The sequence below is a fragment of the Drosophila pseudoobscura genome, chromosome 2, assembly GCF_009870125.1.
Source record: "Drosophila pseudoobscura strain MV-25-SWS-2005 chromosome 2, UCI_Dpse_MV25, whole genome shotgun sequence".
NCBI classification, from domain to species: domain Eukaryota; kingdom Metazoa; phylum Arthropoda; class Insecta; order Diptera; family Drosophilidae; genus Drosophila; species Drosophila pseudoobscura.
Genome location: NC_046679.1, coordinates 25,542,046 through 25,564,711, shown reverse-complemented (window position 1 = coordinate 25,564,711; position 22,666 = coordinate 25,542,046). Strand labels below are relative to the sequence as shown.

At 47.2% G+C, this 22,666-nt stretch overlaps 5 protein-coding genes across 15 annotated transcripts; 3 read left to right on the top strand and 2 right to left on the bottom strand.

The window, feature by feature from the left end:
- Positions 1-515: 515 nt before the first annotated feature.
- LOC4802753 (sun domain-containing protein 1) lies at positions 516-10,043 on the top strand. Of its 8 annotated transcripts, none has more exons than XM_015182577.2 (10): positions 516-715; positions 4,296-4,502; positions 6,492-6,922; positions 6,996-7,216; positions 7,284-7,513; positions 7,795-7,998; positions 8,087-8,171; positions 8,231-8,312; positions 8,389-9,011; positions 9,240-10,043. In XM_015182577.2, the coding sequence occupies exons 2-10, from the start codon at positions 4,328-4,330 to the stop codon at positions 9,403-9,405; spliced, it is 2,217 nt and encodes a 738-aa protein (XP_015038063.2). In that variant the 5' UTR covers positions 516-715; positions 4,296-4,327; the 3' UTR covers positions 9,406-10,043. The 8 variants fall into 8 exon arrangements, with proteins under 8 accessions (XP_015038063.2, XP_015038057.2, XP_015038060.2 ...); XM_015182571.2 differs by having other exon boundaries at positions 516-940; XM_015182574.2 differs by having other exon boundaries at positions 516-944.
- A 77-nt stretch (positions 10,044-10,120) lies between these two features.
- On the bottom strand, positions 10,121-15,604 carry LOC4802752 (zinc finger matrin-type protein CG9776). 4 transcript variants are annotated; one of them, XM_001359576.5, is made up of 7 exons: positions 14,691-15,604; positions 14,374-14,547; positions 13,589-13,779; positions 12,798-13,505; positions 12,546-12,697; positions 10,514-12,477; positions 10,121-10,319 (listed from the first exon to the last, which is right to left on the bottom strand). In XM_001359576.5, the coding sequence occupies exons 1-7, from the start codon at positions 15,451-15,453 to the stop codon at positions 10,309-10,311; spliced, it is 3,963 nt and encodes a 1,320-aa protein (XP_001359613.4). In that variant the 5' UTR covers positions 15,454-15,604; the 3' UTR covers positions 10,121-10,308. The 4 variants fall into 4 exon arrangements, with proteins under 4 accessions (XP_001359613.4, XP_033232772.1, XP_015038056.2 ...); XM_033376881.1 differs by lacking the exon at positions 14,691-15,604 and adding an exon at positions 14,611-14,626 and having other exon boundaries at positions 10,125-10,319; XM_015182570.2 differs by lacking the exons at positions 14,374-14,547; positions 14,691-15,604 and adding an exon at positions 13,881-14,347 and having other exon boundaries at positions 10,125-10,319.
- Positions 15,605-17,507: 1,903 nt separating this feature from the next.
- LOC4802751 (uncharacterized) lies at positions 17,508-17,939 on the top strand. Its single transcript, XM_001359575.3, has one exon. It carries the CDS (start codon positions 17,544-17,546, stop codon positions 17,835-17,837), a length of 294 nt encoding a protein of 97 aa, XP_001359612.1. The 5' UTR covers positions 17,508-17,543; the 3' UTR covers positions 17,838-17,939.
- Positions 17,872-20,235, bottom strand: Skp2 (S-phase kinase-associated protein 2). The gene is made up of 5 exons (XM_001359574.3): positions 20,015-20,235; positions 18,933-19,794; positions 18,464-18,863; positions 18,233-18,392; positions 17,872-18,176 (listed from the first exon to the last, which is right to left on the bottom strand). The coding sequence occupies exons 1-5, from the start codon at positions 20,071-20,073 to the stop codon at positions 17,990-17,992; spliced, it is 1,668 nt and encodes a 555-aa protein (XP_001359611.1). The 5' UTR covers positions 20,074-20,235; the 3' UTR covers positions 17,872-17,989.
- Positions 20,236-20,593: 358 nt separating this feature from the next.
- On the top strand, positions 20,594-22,159 carry LOC4802749 (uncharacterized). The gene is made up of 3 exons (XM_001359573.4): positions 20,594-20,760; positions 20,826-21,119; positions 21,182-22,159. Exons 2-3 carry the CDS (start codon positions 20,855-20,857, stop codon positions 21,643-21,645), a joined length of 729 nt encoding a protein of 242 aa, XP_001359610.2. The 5' UTR covers positions 20,594-20,760; positions 20,826-20,854; the 3' UTR covers positions 21,646-22,159.
- The last annotated feature ends 507 nt before the right edge of the window (positions 22,160-22,666 follow it).

Genomic DNA, 22,666 nt, shown 5'->3' with positions numbered 1-22,666 from the left:
TTTTGCTCCCTTCAAATCGGTTAAGGCTCTCTTTGAATCGGGTATGAATCGGTGTCAACAATGAGTTCCATTCATACAAAGTAAAAAACAAAACGCAAAAAGTTCAAGAAATTAAAAAAAAAAATTGATTCATTTTGTACATTTTATCGATATTATCTCTTATGTTGCTGGCAACATTCAATTGTATCGGTCAGACTCATAAAGATAAGGAGCAGCATTGTTCCTCGCGGATTGAGCAACATTTTGCACACCCTGGAAGTGGATATTATAGAACTGAGAGAATGTTTGTCATCTAATGCACCAATAAAAGCCAAAACTAGCCAATTTATTATTTAGGCCAGTAAAGTAGAAAATTGATTAATTAATCGGATAAAATTAGGTGAGCAGGTCTGAGGGTTATATTTAATTAGTTATATTCCAGGGAAGATAAAAAACGAGGAATATTTAAAAAGACTGCTGTCGATAGTGACATCGATAGTAGACGATAGTTTTTCGAAAAACATCGACAGTGCAGTCGATAGTTCTCCACCTCTAGTTCAAATCGAGACATTGTTGTTGTGTTTGTGTGTTTATTTTGTGTTATATTTTGCGCGAGTTATCATAATTATCGGTTATTATTCAAAACCGTTGTTTCTGCTCGCCAGCTGTTGTCTCACCGAGACTCACAATTTACAAATCAATCACTTTGCGCTGAACGAAAATTCAATACAAAATCGTATGTGTGACGCAAAAGAATTTAAAATTTCCAATGCCATTGAGCCCGTCCCGTGCCTGTGCTTGTGCTTGTGTGGTGTGTTTGTGTGCAAAAATTGAAATGCCATTGAGCAGGCACCAGCTTTTTTAAGCAGCTAATAAGAATTTATCCCTCGGAATAGCTCTCTTTTGGAGGCTTTCTAGGCTACTTCAGTGCACCTGCTTCTGCTCCAGCCGATTGCAACGCGTAGGTAACTTTGATAAATACCCATAGAAATACATATGTTTATTTGCGCTGATTTGCTGAAACCTTGAGCAATGCGTTGACTGTGCCGCTCCACTATAAGAAAACCATTTCGAATTCAAAGTCATGCAGGCGCAACAACACGAGCCACGCGCCCCCGCCAGCTACTCAGCTGGCCAGCGGCGCTAGTAGCAGCCGCCCCGGAGTCGATGGCAATGTGGACGACGTCATCTCACACACATCATTTATTTTCATTTTCGTTATGTGCTGTGGAAAAGGAGACGCGAGGGGGATTGGAAACTCGATAGTTGTCATTCCCAGCCCATATGACATTGTCAGTGAGCAAGTGCCCGCTTTGGTGCTGGTCTCTGCGACTGCTTTCGGATAGCCATCAGTCCGCTGTCTGCTGTCTGCTGTCTACTGCCTGCTGTTTGGTTTCTTAATGGCAGCTGCAATGACACTTCCACTGCAATGCGATTGCCCCATCTCAACTCCTTGGCGGAGGCATATGGCTTGGTCATCGCGTCGTCTCCTTTCATTCATTATTATTTCTCCGATCTTTCGAATGCTTTGCGCTTGGGTCAACAAACCAAGCGATTCGCTCCCGCTCTGCGAGTGTGTGTGTGTGTGTGTGTGCAGTCAGTCATTGATGGCGTCCCGTCCGGTGATTTGGTGGTGGGGTCGCCATCTCCATGGCCATGTCCATGGTCGCCCCTGACTTCAGTTCATTTTGCTTTGTTTTTATCATTGTCATTAAAATGTGTGGTATGAATGCTCATACTACACACGATCCCATCTATCAGGGGAGAAATGCTTGTACTACTATTGGTCCAAAAACCGGTTCGTATTGCTTTATTTTGGGTGAACGTGAACCCCGATAGCCTCCGTCTCCCACTCCCCTCTAGTTCTCTCTCTCTATCTCTCTATCTCTCTTGGGAATTCCGATGGCTTAAGCTCCATTCCACTTCTTTATGTTTAAGCGGTTTTCCCTTTTTTTTCCCACCAGCTATAGATATTCATCTTCATCTGCTTCTCTACTGCGGCATGCGCTTTTTTCTTGGCATCGTGTCAAGAGCCAAGAACTTGAGCCAAAAAGCACACGAATGTTTCGGCGTCTTTTATTTTTTGCCGGAGCTGAATCTCACCTTGCCGCGCAGATATTCAGGGACAGCCAAAGCCAATGTAATGAAACATTACGCTTTAGACTTGATGTTGATGCCATCGGTGTCGTTGTCGTTGTCGTTGGGCATTCTGTTGGGCTGGGAGTAACTTGGCGGTAACTCAATTGTATCTGCGAGGGCAGAGATAAGGCTGAAAGTAGTTTATACCGATACTGCACTTAGATGGGAATTATCTAAGCCCTAATCAGCTTTTATTATAGTTATGCGTGTATTTTTAAATAGCTAAACAGACTGTTTTGGCAGAAAACACCATTCCTATGGCGGAATTCCGATCATTTTACTTATTTGACGGAACAGCGGCACTCGTGCTTATCACGCAAATGATATCAAACATTTTTGCGCTATCGGAAATTAAATTAAGCGCCGCTGTCGCTGCGATTGTTGTTACTTTTGCCCTGCCTTTCCTCCGGAGGCTGTTCGGCTGTTCGGCCTTTCCCTTCGCTTCGGATTCGCGGGACGGGACCCAAGAAAATGCAAAAACTTAATTCACTTTCGTCCGTCGTCGACGGAGAATCGCAGCAACAATGGGCTGCTTGCTTAGCTGTGGGGGCTCCTTTGTGTTTGTGTTTGTGTGGATACATTTGAATGGAAATGGGAATGTGCATGTGAATGTTCATGTGTATGGGGCTGTGTATCTTTGAGATACTTGGTGTACTTAATGACCAAACGTGCCGTGTCTGACTCTTCTTCTCTTTTCTAGTGACTCTGTATCTCGTTTGCTAGCTTAATGCCCTTCTTTTAGCAAGCATTCTCATTTTTACCATACGTTTGTAACGCCCGTCCACCGATCCTGGATGTGGCCGCCCATTACTGTCGTGATTATTATGTAGTTTTTAAAACAACTGAACCGCCGGACAGTAGTTTACTTTTATTTAAACAGAAATACATAGTAAAGTATCAAAGGGTATTGAAACGTCGTCGTGTCCCGTCGCTGGTTTTTCTCTTGTTTTAATTTGTTTTAGCCACACACTCGCTTGGCATTGGAACCCACACAAAGGCCGCCTATCTGTATCTCTGTATCCGTGTAGGGTATCTTCAAGCATGCACTATCTTTGTGTTTGTATCTGCATCTTTGTATCTAACGAGCGTGGAAAAAGCAAAGCGTCGCTTGACTTTCGTCGTGCACTATCGTTGCCTCAAATCATTTTGGGCTAAACTGGTTTTGACCATTGCAATCAGACCGAACGGAGTACGATCTGCATGCATACATGTAAATACATAAATACTCGGGCGTGTAGGGGCGTGGGTGCATGGGGCTGGCATTGGGGATCTACCAGCACTTTGTAGCTGCATAATTGCCACAGGCACCTGCCACGCCGGCTCAAGAGTGGCAGCGCTCTGTTAATTTTCCGGCCAGAATTTCCATTTCCATGTGCTCCTCGTCTAACGGCCCGGCAATTAAGCTGTCATAAACGGGAGCCAGCTTTCAAAGAAAATCCACATTCAACTTCAACGTTTCTACGCCTCTGTTGGGTGGGGGGCATGCAAATGCTTGTAACTTTCCCAAAAGAATCTGACACAGAGAAGCCAGAATGGGTTCTTCCATTCATTCAGCTTATTCAGAGCCTCAGTCGATGATCGGAACGGTTCAGAGGTGCTGGAAGAGGTCGCAGGAAATGGATACCTTCCGACGATCCTTGGCTATTGCATGTACATACTATACCATGTATCCCTTCCCTTCTTATCGTTTGCCATTCTGTGCGGCACCTGGTTACCGACCATTTGGGGGTGCATACAATACCTGTCAGACGTCTGACTACCGACTACTGACTACTGCCTGAGGGATGCGGTATGGGTGCTCTTCCATGGCATATCTTTGTTTACTTTTCGTCAACAAAGTGGAGGAGGGGCCGTGCCAACAGCAACAACAACAACGTCAGCAACTTCTGCAACCACCACTCTAAGCTCTCGGAGTCGCTCAAGTCGCTGCAAATGCAAAAAGAAAAGGGACAGGTGTTTTCCGGTCCCGTACAGTGTACACGTTGCACACTGTTGTGCCTTTGTTGTCGCTCCGACCACCCGTCCCTCGCTCTCCTGCTGTCCGTTCCCCTGGCTACCCCAAGTGCATCTTTTCTTGCCGGCTTTTCCAGTGCTGTTTTCATGGTCGAACGCCGAGTCGTACGAAACGTAAAACGATATTGAATAATAAGTTCTTCTTTGTCTTTTACCCGTTTTAGGAGCTGCGCTGCAATCGCTTTCAGCGGCAACAATGACAACCACAACCCAGACGGAGATCAACACGAACGGGGGCGGAGGAGTGGACTCTAGCAGAGCCGGTGCCACAGAGACGGCTGCAACCAGCTCCAGCGTCACTCCCGCGCCCAGCGGCACCAGCGGTCTCCACAAGAATGCCCCGGGCGTTGGAACGCCCAGCAGCAGCAGAGGTGAGGCTGAGACACCCCGAGAAGGGCGTAAGAACAGGAGCTAAAAAGAGCTAAATGCCTTGTTAATTTGTTGAACAAGACTGCGGCACCTCGGCACGCGATGTGACGACAAGCCACACTGTTCTTAATGGACAGGTGCCCTATCCTCCTCTCTATAAGGCGTCATGCACGCCAAACAGCCATCCAACCGATTTGTAAGTGAGCCCGTGGGCGGAGTAGGAGTCCGCTTCTGTGGGGAATGTTGTCGGGGAATACGTGTTGGATTCTGTTCGCGTGGAGCCGTCTAAGTACTTAATCTTTTTGTGACAAACTCCTATCAATAGTCCCAATCGGATCAGCTCGGTTAAGCTATAGCTACCAGATATAGTTAATAGAATGGTTTTGTTTCTTGCTTTGCAACACGGAAGTTCTTGCCTGAAATTGAAGGTACTTCAAGTATCTTTAAGATCACACCCCTTTGCCCCTTTGAGTATGTCAGAGATTAACTTCTCAGTGCAAACCCCAGTAAATTTGTAACGCAAAGACTTGCGATTAGGAGGCTGTGTGCGGATCCACCTGGTGATGCGGCACAAACGACTTTCCGTGTCTGTCTGTGCGGACGGCAGGTTCACGGTCAGTGATTGATTTAATTTCGGGGCTTGGTCTGCTGTGATACAACCGCCGTACACGCGATCCGATCTGATCTCTGTGATCTGTTCTGATCTGCTGTGGCATTGAAATGGGGTAAGTGACGTGAATGCGATTTCAATTTGTAACAATGGCTAAACGATTAGCCCGCAAATGAGGCTATTGGAGAATGTTACGCAAGCATGGACGCCATTGGAAATCCGACCTTGAGATAGAGCCCCTAATGTAAACATTTTCTGGCGGAATGCACTACCGTTTACCGAAGGAATGCGGCATGTCGTCACAGGAGAGGACAGAAAGTATTCCTTCAAACCTCGAAGCTCTCTTCGATGTTTCCGTTCTTCTCCATTCTTTTATTGGAGATAACATGGGATGTCTGTAATTTGTTGAAGCTGAAACAGCCCCGACATTAGCGAGCAGAAGCAACCACTGTTTAGGAGCCGAACGCGAGTGTCCGCATCCGCTTGATAATTCGATTCCAGGCTATTTTTAGCACCCCCAGGGCTACCCTTCTGCTGAAGAGCGACGCCGAAGCCAAGACACTCCCACTCGCAGAAGAGCGAGATCCCGCGGCAACCGGCTCCCCCTAATCTGGGCTAAATATAAACGGACAGCCCAGGGCCCCAGGGAGGGACTCTGATACGTTGATACGCCGATCGGCTCGCGCATGTCGCTGGAATGTGCTGCAAACCGAGACAGCGCCCAGTCGATGACTCCCACAAGGGGAGCTTCGTCAATTGAGTAGGGACTGGGCCGAATGCCTGTGGATTGTGGGCTGCAATTTCAGGCGCTCCAAGATCGGTGCATTGTTCTGCCAGACGCATCGACTTATCGACGTACCGGTTCGCTATTGAAAACTTGGGTCGGGTGACAGGGTGGCAGCCGTTTTGCCAAGAGAAAACGCTCGCGATCCGATCGAATTTCCAAAGCCAAATATTTACCTAGTCGAGACCCAGGCCAAATCCGATATCCAAACAGTGCGAGCGGACGGCGAGCGAAACCCGTTTTCATAGTGGAGCGAGCTCCCGCGACATTTTTGTGGGCTGAAATAACTTGGCGAGCCCGAGTCGAGTCGATTCGAAGCAGCGTCGTTTGGCACCGGGCCGGCTCCGGGGCTGGGGCTGGGGCTGGAGCTGGGGCTGAGCTTAGTTGAATAGTCAGTTGCAGCCGAGCTCTTACTGTGAGTCATTTACGTTTTTGCAATGTCTGGCTGCAGCGGCTCACAGAGGGAAACGGGAAACAGTAAGGCAAACAGTCCTCCTTTTCTTTGAATTAGTATCTCTCATCGGCAGTTGGACTTTAGTAATTGCATACAAAACACTTGTGGCCAGTTCTAACTCTCGTGTTGTGTCTTTTTTGTAGTGTTGGACGCCACCAAGCGCAAGAAGCTCAAGTCTCGGAGCAGCGTAGGAGCAGCGTCCACTCAGACAACAGCAGCGGCAGCACCCTCGCACATGAATCGCAGCACCAGTGCCAGTGCCAGCAAAAGTAATGGAACAGGCCCAAACTATTCCAAGGATCATCTAGATGCCTGGCTGGAGAATTGCCTGCGAGATGCTACCAATGCCCAGCTGTCGTCATCCTCCGAATTCTTGGACTTTACTCCGCCCACAGCAACGGCTAATAAGCAAATCTTTGTGACTCAGACGGCAGTTCAGCAACAACAACAACAACAACAGCCACAGCAGCAACATCAGCAGCAGCAGCAACAACAACAGCAGTTCCTTATGCGCTCCCATTCACAGCCGTATAGCATGGGCACTGGCACGCCCTTCAGCTTGGGGATTCAGCGCGTGAGTTGAAGCCATTAGGGCGGAACTAGATTTCGTGAGCCATTTGCAGTAATGTTTCCCCCCGCTCGCACAGCACTCGCAGGCCCTTAGCCATCGATATCCGATGCTCTTTCCGCCCCAAAGCTACCCCAATGGCTATGGCCTGGGCATGGGCTATTGCGGGGATGGGGGGCAAGAGTTTGCCAGCCTGCCGCCACTGGTCAATATGATGGGAGGGACGGGTGGCGCCACCTCGGAATATGAGCAGAATTCCACGGATGTCTTGAACGGAAGCAATCCAAACTTTAGCAGAGGGTAAGCACACAGACACAGGTCAGCTTTGAAGCTTTAGGTATCCATCTTAATACTCCAATCATTACAGGTTCCGATTCAGCGATCCCTGCCTGCTGAATCCCTCAGACAATGACTCCAAGCTGAGTGGCCAGAACACGCCCGACTGCCGCAATGGCAATGGCAATGGCAACACCAACACCAACGACAGCGGCTGCGACCTGGTGCAGCAGAACAAGTTCTTTGCGGCGCTGATGGAGCAAATTAATCTGTTGCACGACACCAATTCCAAGATATGTCGCAATTTGCATGAAACAAAAGGTTCGTTCCAGCCAGTGCCTGGTCGAGAGATCCAGCCAGGGACCCCTTCGGAGCCCTGGGAACCTTACGTTATTCACAATATTTCCTGTACGATCCGATCCGATCTGATCTCTTCTTGGCTTTTGTTTCACAAACCTTATGTTTTGTTGTTGTTGTTGTTGTATTTATCTACTTGTGTATAACGTATCGCTATTCCCCATTGATTTGTATTTGTTGCTACTTTCTTTCACCTTTTACCTTTTGCCCTCTTTCTATGTATTCTTTTGCACACGTAATCACAGTCGATATCGAAGCTTTAAAGCACGCTCCTAACGGCCAGGCCTGGGCGGGGGCTGGCCCTGTCCCCGTCCCTGGCGCTGGCGCTGGGGGCATGCGCCACCGTAGAGATAGCTTGAGCGGATTAAGCACACAGAGTCAGCCACTGGTGTTTGGCGGTGGATTCGGTGGGACGCACAGTCCGGCGCCCACTTTTCATTCAGGTACAGGTACAAGTACAAGCTAGGCGGCACCTCCACCTCTCTGCTCGGACCCACAAAGCACTCGATGATTAATTGATCAATTTCTGACTTCTAGGCGCCTATACGCCTGGCATGATGACCGACGTTGTGCGCGAGGTCAAGGAGGCCGCGCGAGTCCGCGAAGATGCCATGCTGAGTCGGTATGTACAACGCACTTTGGAGATTTTATAGAGGCTAATGGGATCTTCCTTCTACTTAGAGTCAAATCAATGGTCGAGGAGCGTCAGTGGTCCTTGAACGAGGGCAATGTTCGTATACTGCGCGACATTGATGATTTGAAGGTGAGTGCAAATCGCCATACGATTATCTCTTGCTCAAGATCCTCCTATTTCTTATGCCCCGGAACACGGAACACAGTCGCACGTGATGCAGTTGCGTCTGGAGCGAAAAGAGACACAAAAACGCTTGTCGCATCTGGAGGCAGAAAATAAGTATCTGCGACAGGCGCTGGCCAGCTGCTACAATCAGCGGCAAGCCCATCACGACATCATCTACGAAAACGATCGGGCTCGTGGATCGCGTAAGCCATTCCCCAATGGCGGTGGTGTTGGTTCAGCAGGAGCGGGGCCACGACGTGCCCAGTCGTTCAATCTACATTACGGAATAATGCACCAGACCCCGACACAAACTACGCACGCACTGGACGAGGATGACGAGTTGGACGAAGAACAGCGGCAGGAGCAGACCGAAGAGGACAGCGAGGCTGTATCTGTGACCACTCCCAAGCGCCTTTCACGCTCCAGCAGCGAGTCCCGCAGTAATGGGCTGCCCGCACCCACTATCCAGCCCTCGCAGCCGCCAGATCTGGCCAAGCAAACCGCGCAGAGCCCGCCCACGTTTGCACTGATTGCAGAGCATGTGGATCCGGATCCCGCACTTCCTCCGCCCCTGTTGCCGCGCAAAAAGGAGCATGCCCAGCTCAAGCGCGAACTTAGCGAAGCTGCCGCCGCACGTAAGGAGGCCAATCAACGTATCATAGCGTGGGTGTAGTCTATGCTCTATTCTAATACTACTAACTTCTGTTAACCAAGCACAATTTTATTTCACATGCATGCAAAGTTATCAAAGGCACCATCATTCACCATCCATCATTTAAACCAAGTGAATTACGGTGACTAATCATAGACACTTACCATTTTTTGCATTTCTGTTCTTCTCTTTCCACGCTCTGTTGTGGCCATCCATCTACTACTATAACAATGCTGTAGACTTGAAAAATTGGTTAGAGACCTAAGTGTCCAGGTCCAGGGCAGCCAATCGAATTGGAATCCGACCATGTCTGGCGCACCACCGTCAACCTCAATGGCAGCGGCAGCAAGGGCAGCAGCGGCAGCGAAATTCAGCGTGGCCGACGGACCGATTACGGACTTATAGTTTTAGCTAAGAGCCCCCGACTCGAATGCGAAGGCCCAACGGCAGCGGGCCGTGCGCGTCACCCACTTATAGCAGCCGGATCGATGGGGCCACCAATACCAGAAACTGCACACCTTTCGATTCAAAATTATTTATAAATCGTTAACCTTTGCATAAGCCCCAATTCATACCTAAAAATACTATATGTCGAGGATACTTTTAACATGCCAAAACTACATGCATATACTCGTACGGTTATACACTTCATCCATATCATAGGCCAAAACCAAGCCCTCACCCCGCATTGTTGACTCGTTTCCATCTACCAGGGGCTCGCACAAAGCTAAAGCTACGTAATTTGTCCATCACCACATAACCCACAAAAATTGTTACTAAACCCTCTATTAGAGAGCTCTTTTAGGCATAACCCTAGGCTGACTAACCGAGAAACCATGTACCTATTACAAAGAACAAAAATCAAAAGCTAGAATATGTGTAATATGTATATGCAGTGGCTATACGAGTACGAGCATAATGTTATTCGCGGACGGATGTCTATCCCAGTGGATAGCCGTAAGGAATTAGTCCCTAAGATTTTGTACTAGCTGAACCCATTTATATATTTTTTAAGTGCCATTTAATAAAACGCAAAAAATACACTTTTGGTTATTCGATCATGTACCCCGCCGAAAATTATTCCGCGGAAACCATTGCGTTCTCTAGTTTCCATCATACATATATTACATACATATATGCGCATTTATTTAAAACCCTTCGTCACATAAATACTCATACATAGGTTCGGTATCACCTTAAAAATAAAAACTGATCGATTTTTTTTTTGGCCATCCCGAGGTCCATCGCCGCATCTGCGCGTGTGCACGTACAACGCCGGCTGCCGTTTCGCGGAACAAGTCAAACACCTTACAACGCATCTAAGAATAAGTATACAGATAGATTGATAGATTAAATGTAGAATATATTGAAAATAACAGAAAGGGGACGAATGCGTGGAAAAGTAAAAGTGTCGTAAATGTGATTGTCGTTTCATTTGATGCAATGATTTAGTGTTGGCTGTGTTTGTGTTTATTTTTTGCAATTGGGCTAGCTGGAGTGCCGCTCTACATACATTGTGCTGCCATGTCGCTGCTGTCGATGCCCAACATGGCCAGCTCGTCCAGCTCCGCCTGGCGTCTCATCTTCTCACTCTCTGTCGGTGATGCCGGTGGCTGTGGTATGTCCGAAAGGTCCACGGGGTCACTGATAACCTGGCTCTTTGTCTCAACAGCGACAACGGGCCCAGGGGCTTTGGGTGAGCTGGGCATGGGTATGTCTTCTGCATCAAAAAGTTTTAGGCTCTCGGACTCGGATTTGCCATTGAGCAGCTGCTGGGACTCTTCATCCTCAGTGGACATTTCCATGGGTGAATTGACTGCGTTGGAGGCATCTGCCTCTCCGATGGTCACCAGGTGAATGCCCTGCTTAGCTAAGTCCTGTAGGTTGTCCTCGTTTAGTGCTGGCTCATCCTCGACGATAGTCGTGATGGTTTGTGGCTCGCTTTGCGTCTGGCTGTTGTCGTCCGTAGCATCACCCGCCGATCCCTCGGTGGGGAAAATAATGTCGAGTGCCTCGGCGAGATCCTTCGGCAGTTCCCCGTCCCGAAGCTGTTCCGCTCCATCCAATGACTGCGGCACTAAATCCGTTTCGGCCTCATCGATTCCGGGAGGCAATACATCCTCGTCATCGTTGCCGTTAGCTTCTTGCTCGCCGTCGTGCAAATCGTGCAGTTCCCCATCAGATCCTCCTCCCGGGGGCGGTGGAGGAGGGCAGTTAGTCATCAGACTGGCAAACTGAACAGGATCCGGCATCAGTTCATCGTAGTCGACCATAATCCCGGCATCCGGATGAAAGGGTGGCGCATTGCCAAAGGCATCCTCCATCATGGCCATTTGTATTTGAGCGGCTGTCGGCGCAATGTGTCGGACAGCCACCGGCGCCGTGGGTCCTCCCATGGGCGGCGGAGGTGGAGGCGCCTCGAAGGAGCCGTTGGTGTAGGCAAGAGCATCATAGCTAGATGCTGCTGTGGGCTGCTTTTTGAATACTGGCATCTTGCCGATAAAGGGAAGCTTCTTGCCTCCAGTTGTGGCAGTGCTGCTGCTCTTCGGCAGCTTTGGCTTTGCTTCTGAATCTTTCTTTTCGCGTTTGATCTCGCTCTGCTTACGCTCAGGCTGAGCTCGCGGCCGGAACTCGGAATGCTTGATCACTGGTCGCTCCACGCGTTCTTCGGAGCGGCTGCGGCTTCGACGACGTCGCACGTCGCGCGAGCGACTTCTTCGGCTGGACCTCAAAGGAGAACGCGAGAAGCGCCTGCGACCGCGGCTGCGTGAGCGGCTGCGCGACCGACGCCTATCACGGTCACGCTCACGCTCACGGTCGCGCTCACGATCGCGGTCACGCCCACGATCCCTTTCGCGGTCGCGATCTCGCCGATCCCGATCGATGCGCCCGCGACTTGTGCTACGGGAACGGCTACGCCTCCTAGGGCTGCGGGAACGACGGCTCCCTCCGCGCATTGATTTATTCTCTGCGGCGGGCGCTGCAGACAAAGCGGAGGTTTTATTTTCCTCTGACTCGCGGGGGCCCTTGCTCTTCAACTTTCCCTTGAGCTGCTCCAGCAGCTTCTTCTCACTCTCGCTGATTACTGGCTGCACAGTGTTCCACTGCTGCAGCATGGCGTCGTCCCGTTTATTCTGCTCCTCAGAATTTTCCTCGCCTGCGGCAGATGTCCATTTGCCGCGGACTGGCGCATTCAGGGAATCCTTGATGATGGGAGGAGGGGGAGGCACTATGGCTTGAAAGGGACCATCCGGCCTAGTGACCAAGGGAGTCTCCTGCTTGCGCATGGTCACTCGTATAGAGGAGGCGTTGATTGGTTTATCTACTGGAACAGTCACTGTATCCTCGGCATGGACTTTCTTGGGTGGCTGCGGCTTCTCTTCCTCCGACGAAGAGCTTTCCGAGGATGACGAGGTACTGTTCGAATTTCGCTTGCTCTTCTTTCCATGCTTCCGCTTTTTCTTTTTCTTTTCGCCACTGAACGGAAGTGGATTATAAGGAATTATTTTGAATATTCGGTAATTATTCAGCTCAAAAGTACTCACCTCTTCTTCTTGCGCTTCTTGGAGGCCTTGTCGTCGTCCTTCTTCACCTTTTTGCTCTTCGCGGCATCGTCCTCCTTCTGTTGTTGTTGAACAGCCCGTTCGCGATTGGCGATCCACTCAGTTTCATAGTTCGGCGTTTGATTAATGAAGAGCTTAATGGAGGTGGATGATAAACATTGCATATTACTGTAGGCATTGTACTCCGCATACCGAGAGTTTCCTACACAGCATGCATCGCAACTAAAAGCTCACCTCGTATTTGTTGGAATGGAGTCTGGACTTGAGATGCGCTGAGGCACAGTGCAGGTCCCCAATCCAAACGCTGCACAACTTGCAGAACCAGGCGTTGGCCGGGACGAGGAATTGCATGCCTCTTACGGGCACACGCTTGATGGGCGCATTTTCAAACGTGGGATAGGGGTCGTGGTCAATGCCCACATGCCAGGGCGTCTCTATGGTCTCGCGATTCATGTGCTCCTCGGCATGCAAATGCTTCAGATAGTCGCGTGCCGTTTTCGGGAACACTCCACAGCTGTCGCACCAATGCTGTTCGGGATCGAAAAACACAAAATTGTAGTTTTGTGCTGGAGCTGGGGCTGGTTTCGTTGTAGCTTCACCATGTCGCTGCTTCGACTTCATTGATTTCATTGCTCGGTGCTTCAGTAGATTTGTAGGAGTACCGTCGCCGGGCTCGTCGCCGTCGCCGTCTTCCTCGTCCTCACCCTCGGAGGACGATTCGGATGAGCTGCTAGGCGATGAACTAGAGTCGGAGCTATCAGCGGTGCTTTCGCTTGAGGTGTGAGATCTACTAGCCACCGGTTCTGGCGGTGGCTTCACATTCTGTTTGGCGCGAATGCTCGCGGGTTGCTCATCGTCGTGCTCGTGTTCCTCGTCCCCAATGATGCCATTCAGCATGTCGATTACATTTTCAATGGTGTCAAGTTTCTTCTTTATCTGCACCTGCAATGCCAGTGAAAAGGAGTGTGAGATGTGGGGTGCGAGAACGGACATTGTTAGGAGTGTCCTTCATATTATGTACTAACCTGCAGGCGATCATTTTCCTCAATGAAGGCCTTTGTGGTTGGCGAGGGTGGTGCGCCGTCACCGTCCACCAAGTCCTCCCGCTGATCCGTCAGCACCTTCATTTCCTTTTTGAGCAGGGTCACCTTCTTCACGTAGTTGCTGCGCTGCTTCTTGAGTTCATCCTTTTGATTTTCTGCTTCCTGGGCCACAGCTGCCATTCGGAGATTCGAGTTATATGGATGGGGGATGAAAAGAGAGATGCAAATTAGTACGCATTTTCGCCAGAGAAAAGCAAGTTCAAATTTCATTTACAAAATGCATTCTCGAGTGCATTTCAGCGGCTAGTTACACGCGGATGCGGTCTCCGGATCTCATCGGATCAGATCGGATCGGATCGGGTCTGACCGTGTCGTGTGGCTTGATCGGCCCGTCCTCGTTGGGGTTGGAGTGCATGTTGGGGTGACGACGAGGAGCGTCCATTCAAGAAGTGCGATTTTTCGACTACACAAAAACGGCAAAAAATGCGTTTTCTTTTCGAAAGGGAATGTCATTTTTCAAGCCCTCGCCCAGGTGTGTCAGCATTAGCTCTGGCTGCGCGTTTAAAGCTAGATTCGGATTATCTTTACAGCAATTTTGTTGTTTTGTTTTTTTTTTGTTTTTGTTTGCGAGCCAATTGCGCGCATTTACGTTACAGATACAAGTTTTTGTTAGGGGCGTAATCATGACAACAATAATAAAACATAATGTGAGAGGTTTGCATGTGAATTTTCGTAGTTACCAGAATTGAATTCATTTCCACACTTACCATCCTGTGGTGGCAAACCTGCGCCCTCGAGCGCCGGCGCTTTCTTGTCCTCCTCCTCTAGTTGGTTCGACGGCGGTGCTTCCTGCATGGGCTGCTGTTGTGGGAGAAGTGTCTCTGATGCAGACGGCGGCACGCCAGCCAGGGTCTGTGGCATCCAGACCTGCTGACCGTATTCTACAATATGAGAAAGGAACAAATCGTCACAATTTAACATTTGCAGGACTAGAAAAATTATACCCTTTTCCCCTATATACTCGTACACAGTGTATATGTATCTTTGACGGTTAAACGTGTTTTCAAAAAGCAAGTGACTTTACCATTTACGACCCAGGCGCCTGTGGTCAGTGGTCCATAGCCAGCATTGAAGTTGGTCTGTGCTGTTGGCGGCACTGGCATGCCATATCCGGGCGGCGGTCCTTGGGGCGGAAACACATTGGGCGCCATCCCGTACTGATGACCGTACACATCGGGTGGAGCTCCATACGGCCCGGGAGCATACATTTGCGGGGGCATAACGCCATAGGCAGGAGCCATTTGAGGCGGTGGTCCACCCTGAGTCTGTGGTGGGGGTAGCGGGGGAGATGCTGGTTTTTTCTTGGGCGACCAGCGGCTTGAAGGACTGATTCCACGACCACCGCGACGGGGAGAAGTATTGCTACGGGAGCGTGACCGTCCATAGCGGTCGCGTCTGCCGCGCCGAGGTGGTGATCGCCGACGGTCGGGAGATCGTCGACGATCGCGATCGAAACGTCGGCGTGCAGGATACCTGCCATAGTCCGGGGAGTCGTAGCGGCCCCGGCGAGGACTTGGTGAGCGCGATATTGAGCGTCTACGACGTGAGGCACCTGGCGATGAAGCATTTCTGGAATCTGAGCGCCGGCGAGATGTCGATCGGCGGCGCGATAATGAACGACGACGTGAGCTTGATTTGCTGTTTTTCCCTGACGCGGCATTTGCCTCCTCGCCTTTTCCATTTCCACTTTTTTCGTCGACGCCGGGTGGACCCAGGGGCAAATCACACGCATTGCCCAACCGCCTGTCGGTGGGTTGCTTCAGTACCATTCCTTCGTCCATCTTCATGCAGCGGAACTATTCCCACTATCCTAAAATTTGTCAATTTTATCTGTACAATTCGCGATATTTTCGATTAAAATTACGTGTGGACAGGCACCACAAAAAAGCAAAAAGTGTGACCGTACTTTGAAAAAGACAAAATACTTCAAGGGCTGGAAATGAAATATCATCCAATGGCGCCCAGCCTGATATCGACGAGTACAAAACTTCCTGTTCCTGTGTACACTAGGGTTGCATTATGTCGGTTTCGTTTTGCCAAAAGAGCAGTTTTTAAAATAAACTCGATAAAAATGTGTTAGTTTTGGTGGTTTTAGACCAATAAGCGCAGTTAGTTTAGTTCATGTGCCGCAAATTATAGTTTCCAGAGCTCTAGAGCATATAAGTATAATACCTATTACTGCACGATTTTCGCATAAGGATTTTACTGCGGTGGTAAAAAGCAAAATAAAACGATTTCTTAAATATGTATATTTTTGTATACAACGAGATTAGAGTTGCGAAGTATTCGAATAGCAGTGGTTGCTATGACCTTCGACCATGTTATTATATTATAGTACATATAGTAAAATGTAAAAAAATAAGTTATATTATATGAGTTTTAAATTAGAATTAGATTAATTGATATTAATTTGTTTCTTTTCTGTGAGTTGTGACGATGGGCATTCTTTAAGTAAATTTTCTATAGTTATTCGTCTTCAACATTATCTATTATTATTGTTACTCTCTTCATATAATCAAAATCCAATTCATTGCCATTAAACTTTAAAATATGATTACTATTATAAATTAAACTTGTTTGATTTCACTCAATTTTACTTAATTTCTATGGAACTCAATAAATGAAAATGATTTTTAAGTAACAGATATCAATTAAATCTCATGTAAATATCAATAACATTTTAATTTAAAATACGAATTCGTATAACAGACAGATGGATGGACAAAGAAGCGACTAAAGGAGCATTTTTAAAACTAAATAATATTAATCCTGAAGGTCAGCGGAACGTTAAGGGAATTGTTGAAAAAATATTATAAAAAGTCAATTTAATCGAGGAATAATTCGAAAAAAATCAACATTACATGAAACTTAACTCATTATTTCAAGACAAAATCCTCGAAATCTTTACCCGGGAGAAGTTGGAGTATTAGTGGCAGTAGCAGCGGCATATGCGAGCTTCATGGATTCTACATTTATACCCTCCTCAGAATATGAGTAACAATATTATTTGTTCCTTAGGGCTATAATAATGATCCGATCTGATCCAGATTCAACAAACGGCTATATACGGCCCATCTCTATGATTTTTCTAGTTTTCTCGTATCTTCAAAATTGTGCATGTCACAGATTTTTGTTCTTTGCGTGGGCGAAAGGGAGCGACGCGAAATTTTAAAATAAACTTTTAACAGTCACAGGAGTCTGGATACAAAATTTGGTTGCTCTAGCTCTTAAAATCTCCGAGGACTAGGCGTCAAACAAGACGGACGGATTGGCAAGCTGGATTTGTTTGATGACGACGATGAGGACTGGGTTACTGGGGCCGAAACCAATCAAATCAACACCCCCATCCCTATCCCGATTCCGCTGCTGAATAACCACTTAACCAATCGTGCACTTTCTGACCTCATTAAGTGCCAAAGACGATATGCTAATGTATAAAAATGTAGTGGGAAACGCTTCCATGCAGCTGATACACATAATTACATGCTACAATCTTATCTTAAATGGGACAATGTTTCAGATTCGATTACGATAATTTAAGATCCGAACAAAATATTTAGATTAGTCAAATCAATATAAACATTATTGTGAACTACTCGTTACATTGATAACTATTTTCAATTACATGTATTCAATATTTCCAAATCGCAAAGAACTTCAACTACATGACATAACTCATTCCTACAATCATGGACTTACAAATATCAATTATCAGTTCTGTGCTACATAGTTCTGATTGTTTGCTGTTGTGCCAATTTCTGAAAGCATTTTCTGGTAGTAGAGGCTCCACTTCACTAGGCATATTGCAGCCATATTGCAGCCAAGGTAACTATAAAAGGAATCTCAGATCCCACATCCGCCATCAGTTTATCTCAAAATGAAGCTTCAAGTCACCGTCTGCTCCCTGCTAGTGATTGCCTTCTGTGTTGTCGATGCCTACAATGACGATGGTAGGCCTGGCTGCAAGACTCAAACGGAACTAGACATTGCATTTTTCCGGAACAGCTGGGATCCTACGTCCTACTGGATGTGTGATGAACTTAACGTACCAGCCACCCAAATGAAGTGCCCCGAAGAAACGGGCTTTGTAGAAAGCCTCAAGAACTGTGTCAGCTGGGACGAATGGGAATGGGAAAGTCCTGTTGCTCCACTCAGCGAAGTGGACGAGTGACCACTCCGCGAATATACACATGTTGAAACAGAAATCACGTGTCTTAAAATTATTTTCATTGAATTGAGAATTAAACAAATGCGCTAGGCGATAGCAAATGTAGCCGATCTGCTTAAAAATTAATTAGTGTTGGGAAGAGGTTTCATGGGGGTTTAGTCCCTCGTGCGAAGCCCCCAAATCGAGGTACGACGCGAGCCTACCGTCGGCCGCGAGACTGAACTATGAATGAACTTGTTGATCCCCATTTTGGGCATCTGCTGTTCAAGTGCCTCCATTGCGCCGTCCGACAGCATTCCAAAAATGTCCAGATACGTGAGAGACGACATATCCTTCAGTTCACTGAAAGAGGAACAGAGATAACAAACTGTTTATGGGGGTGGACGAAATGCACTTACATAAAACTAGCCGCAGGAATAAGGTAACAACGAGAAACGGACAAATACTCCAGCATTTGGAACTGCATAATTGCCTCAATTGCCGCTGGCGTCAGGCTGTTGCAGTCCGACAAATCGAGCTCTAGAAGCTGGGGGCAACGGCTCTGCAACGATTTCACATCTGAGAGCGTAAAGAAAACTTATGAGATACAAATATGGTTCAAGAAATTGAGGGGATTAGGCGCGGCTTACGGGAGTCAAACAGTACGCGTCGGCAGCCAGCCACATTGAGGCGAATGACATTGGGAGAGATGTGCGTGACCAAGGCAGTCACAGCATCAGCACTCAAATCTGTCCATGAAATGTTTAAGCTGCTTAGATTTGTGAGGGATTCCATCATCAGTCGCACACTCCTGGCCGTTAAACCGCTGGCCATAGTTAGATTCAATGCCTCCAGGGATTTGTTCTTTGCAATCTCAGCGCAAATTTCATCACTAAGCTCTGCATTTTCCAGGCTTAGTTTTTTTAGCTGTCGGCATTGGGACATAAGGGAGCGCAAAGACACTCGGCTAATGGAAGTCATGCTTAGGTCCAGATATTGCAAACGGGATTTAAAGTCGGAGGCCAATGGAGTAAAAGCGGGCTCTTGTATCTAAATATATATGTATGAAAACGAGATATAAATGGGATAGTACATAGTATAGTCTACTCTACTACTCACATTAGCCTGGGCCAGACGCAGCACCAAGACACCTCGGCGCACAATCTGTTCGAGGGCAGCTGGACGAAGCGTGCGTAAACCGAGATCCAGTCGTGTCCAAAGAGTTTCATCCCGGGAACATCGGTTAAAACGTCGACTCACGGTCGCCATCCGCAAGAGTGTTTTTTTTGGCAGCCACTTAAAAATATCCAGTAAAATTTCATCTGACAACTTGTCGAAGTAGTTTATCCCACTGCTGATGTGAGCACTCATTGAGGGCGTTCGATACACGAAGAAACTTTCTTTTCCCTGTTGGCTGTTGATTAAATGGGGCGTAGGCATTGTGGTAGCTTTCTTGGGCTGACGGAGGGCCTGCCTGCTGGTGGAGGGCTGCATATTAAGCGGAGCAGCACTATCGCACTGATTGTTGCACGAAACTGCCACTAGTGGATTTCGCGTCCGTTTGCTGGGGGAATTCGAGTTGCTGCTACACTCAGAGCCCAGAGCCGAGCGCTTAGCTTGGGCCAGAGCATGAAGCTTTTGCTGCATATCGTCGACAAGGATCGTGTTGTTTCCGCTGCTGTCCAGCGTTGTGTCGCCTGTGGAGCTAATACTCAGGCGTTGGGGTTGCTGATGCGACATACGAGCTACACTGACATGCGGAGTAGTCTCGTTAGAATTGTCATCGCTCGTACTCACGACCAGTGCAATGGCCGACATGGCTGATGAGCTGCTCTCCTCGGAGTCCAACATTCCAACACCCATCTCTTCTAGTGCCTCGTAGGTTAGTGCCGATGGCGAAGAAGTTTCGTAGCGAGTTGTTTTTGTGACGGAAAGGAGAGCGCCCGCACCTACAGCGAGGTTCTTATTTGTTGAGCGTTTTCTGCAAATTAAAGACGGAAGTACTGCAATAATAAATGCATGACAAGAAAGTGCCTCAATCAGCACTGAGGTCAAGTACCCGACAATTTAATTAGTCAACAATATATATTTTTGACCTCTTTTCGTTTAAGTGCCTGTGCCTGTGACGTCACTGTATGCAATTTCAATTGAAGAGGCCCTCTGACATCTCCGGCCGTTGGCTATTTTGTCAAAATAGTTACCTGGTAACGGGGCACAGATTTTCCATATTTTCGTGTCCCCTGTGTTTACGGCTACTCATATTTAGATGAAATTTCACTTTGTTTTTTCCGCAGAGCAGACAAAATTTTCGCGCTATTTTTACAGAGTTGCCATTGCTGTGAAAATATCAGCAGCAACAATTTGGAAATTACTAATCGCGCAATAATTTAATATTGTAATATCAAATTTGTAACAAATATTTTAGAAGAACTTTATAACTTATTTAATCTACCTATAGCTGTCCAGACGAAAGGTATGAAAAATATTTTCCCTTTACGTCGTATATTGTATACAAGTGAATCGATCTGGCAGCTCCAGCACAATGGCAGAGCAAGCAGAGTCAGTGATGCCATTTTGGCCTTCTACAAGCTGTAGGCATTTTTAAGATGATTCACAATTATCGAAGGCAGGTCTTTAAAGTTGACAATGCTCCTAATTTAGCGGTAATTTAAATAAAATTACTAGAACCACGAAAGCCTAATAATATTTTGCCTAATATCTAACTTATTTCTTTTCTGATTTAGCCATTTCTGGCACATCTATTTATTTTCGAATCTAGCTTGTATTGACTCTGAATTTGACCAGCACTGGAAAGAGTGCACAGAAAAGATGTTACCGTATTTTAATAAGTAAGATAAATAACAAAGATATTAATATCTTAAAATAAATCAAAGAAAATTCAACAAAGAGTCTGACTACTCTTATGTTCGGTCCGTAAGCCGGAAGGGTAAGTAGAATGCTGCGGGCCTTTGTTTTTGTGGCGTATTGAATACCGAACTTTCTTTGTTGCAGTTCAAGTCTTTCGTGTTGAAGATTTCTAAATGGTGAAAACCTTGCTCTTGCCCCCGGTAATCACAAGTTTTATCAAGATGAGCATGCGCACACGTGCGTTAGTCTTTTCCACATTTTTTGGTAGTTGCCTGGCCATTGGGCTGCTACTTGTTAGCATGACCACAAACCACTGGGTACGAGCCAACCCGCGAAGACACACTTCATCAAAAGCTAAGGGCGATGTCAATTTTGGCCTTTTCTATGGGAACCATCACCTAGATCTCGGATTTGGAGTACGGACCTATCCAGTTGATGGTATGCCTTCGTAAATATTTCAGAAAATCCATAAATAATGGTATGTTTCATTTGCATTCCAGTTTACACCTTTATTCGAACTGAGAACGGCGACACAAGCTTTTGGCTTTGGCTTCTTACGACTTTGGGCACTGGATTTGGCCTCTTAGCCTGTGCCGTGGCTGCCATTGCTGCCGTCCTAAAGTCTGCCTCGGCAGCCAAAAGAGGCGGCACCATGGTTCTGCTTTTAACTGCCAATATATCAGCCGCAGGAGCGCAGGTTGTGGCCTTTGTTGCATGGCTAGTGCAGTTCTACCAATATCTCATACACAACGTGCTTCTCACCGAGCACCAGCAGCAACACTGGTATAGTACTGGGCTGGCTTCTCTGGGCTATAGCTTCTACTTGGTCGTGATTTCCACCATTGTGGTGCTGCTCAACATAACGATTCTCCTTTATGCCAGACGTCGGGAGAGCCGCGATCGCCGTCTTCGCTTGGAGCCGGAAAGCAAGGACAAGCATCAGGCCGCCATAATGCTGTACTAGGAAAGGCAGCAGGAAGCAATCCTAAATGGACCTCAAATAATCTACTCGAATATGGGGAAGAGTAGCGACCACCAAGTAATCTCAGTGGCTCAAATGCTTGTGCCTTACCGCCTTTGCTTGCCAAGAAGAAGGCCCATACACATACTTACACCAACATATACCGCATACGCACATATTTATATATATACCTATATTTACCGAATATTTATACATACCAACACGCGTGAAAGCTGAAATACCTCAGCGTCCGGCTGAAGTCAATTGCATGAACAAACTTGACGGAACAAAGCATTTGAATATCTCTTTATGCTTTTACAAGCACACCTACATACCTACCTACAAACACTATATACATTTTATATACTCGAATGACCTTTGCATACTCTATTTTCGATACCTTGTACGTATATACATATGTAAAAACTTATGTACATTATGCTGCTCTTTTGCAGCCAAGCATTTTTGATGTGTATACAAATACAGCAACAGTCATTGTTAAGAAATACAAAACCAACGCTCGCTCTTTCCTAATTGATATATCAGATCAGAATGCTGACTGCTTACTTTTTAAAACGACCCCCCAGGGGAAATGTGCCTTGCTTGGCAGTAGCACACGCTACGTTGCGGGCAACATCCGCAAGGTAGTCCCTGAAGAAAGAGTCAATTATATGAAGAAAAGCAGTCCATGTGGCTACGTTTTGATGAATTACTTAAGAATTTCGCCTTTCCCAAATGTCACAATATTTCCCTCCATTATATGTAGGTTCCAGCTAATTGCATCAAAGGATCTAGACCAAGACCACACGGCGAGCAGCAAAATCTTGGTGTCATCGCATGGAATTTGGCAAAGAAATCAATTATCTTTTTTATTTAACGTATATGTATTCGTCTTTGTGAACGCCTCTGACTGATGGCTGTTTCCTTGCCGGGACAAAGGTCGATTTGTGTGGCTTTGTGTTGATCTGCGGCAGGCACTTCCTATTCCATTCTATGACCCGCACAGGACTCTGCACCTTCTGCT

Excerpts from the sequence above, each read along its gene's own strand:
- LOC4802751 (XM_001359575.3), top strand. The coding sequence starts at position 17,544 with ATGAAGCTTCAAGTCACCGTCTGCTCCCTGCTAGTGATTGCCTTCTGT.
- LOC4802753 (XM_015182577.2), top strand. The coding sequence starts at position 4,328 with ATGACAACCACAACCCAGACGGAGATCAACACGAACGGGGGCGGAGGA. Across the intron at positions 7,217-7,283 it reads AATCCAAACTTTAGCAGAGG|GTTCCGATTCAGCGATCCCT; the intron begins GTAAGCACACAG and ends CAATCATTACAG. Across the intron at positions 7,999-8,086 it reads CACTTTTCATTCAGGTACAG|GCGCCTATACGCCTGGCATG; the intron begins GTACAAGTACAA and ends TCTGACTTCTAG.
- Skp2 (XM_001359574.3), bottom strand. The coding sequence starts at position 20,073 with ATGAGTAGCCGTAAACACAGGGGACACGAAAATATGGAAAATCTGTGC. Across the intron at positions 18,393-18,463 it reads ACGCGTACTGTTTGACTCCC|ATGTGAAATCGTTGCAGAGC; the intron begins GTAAGCCGCGCC and ends TTACGCTCTCAG. Across the intron at positions 18,177-18,232 it reads ATTCCTGCGGCTAGTTTTAT|TGAACTGAAGGATATGTCGT; the intron begins GTAAGTGCATTT and ends TTCCTCTTTCAG.
- LOC4802749 (XM_001359573.4), top strand. The coding sequence starts at position 20,855 with ATGGTGAAAACCTTGCTCTTGCCCCCGGTAATCACAAGTTTTATCAAG. Across the intron at positions 21,120-21,181 it reads ACGGACCTATCCAGTTGATG|TTTACACCTTTATTCGAACT; the intron begins GTATGCCTTCGT and ends TTTGCATTCCAG.
- LOC4802752 (XM_001359576.5), bottom strand. The coding sequence starts at position 15,453 with ATGAAGATGGACGAAGGAATGGTACTGAAGCAACCCACCGACAGGCGG. Across the intron at positions 14,548-14,690 it reads AGGCGCCTGGGTCGTAAATG|AATACGGTCAGCAGGTCTGG; the intron begins GTAAAGTCACTT and ends CTCATATTGTAG. Across the intron at positions 12,478-12,545 it reads AAGAAGCGCAAGAAGAAGAG|TGGCGAAAAGAAAAAGAAAA; the intron begins GTGAGTACTTTT and ends ACTTCCGTTCAG.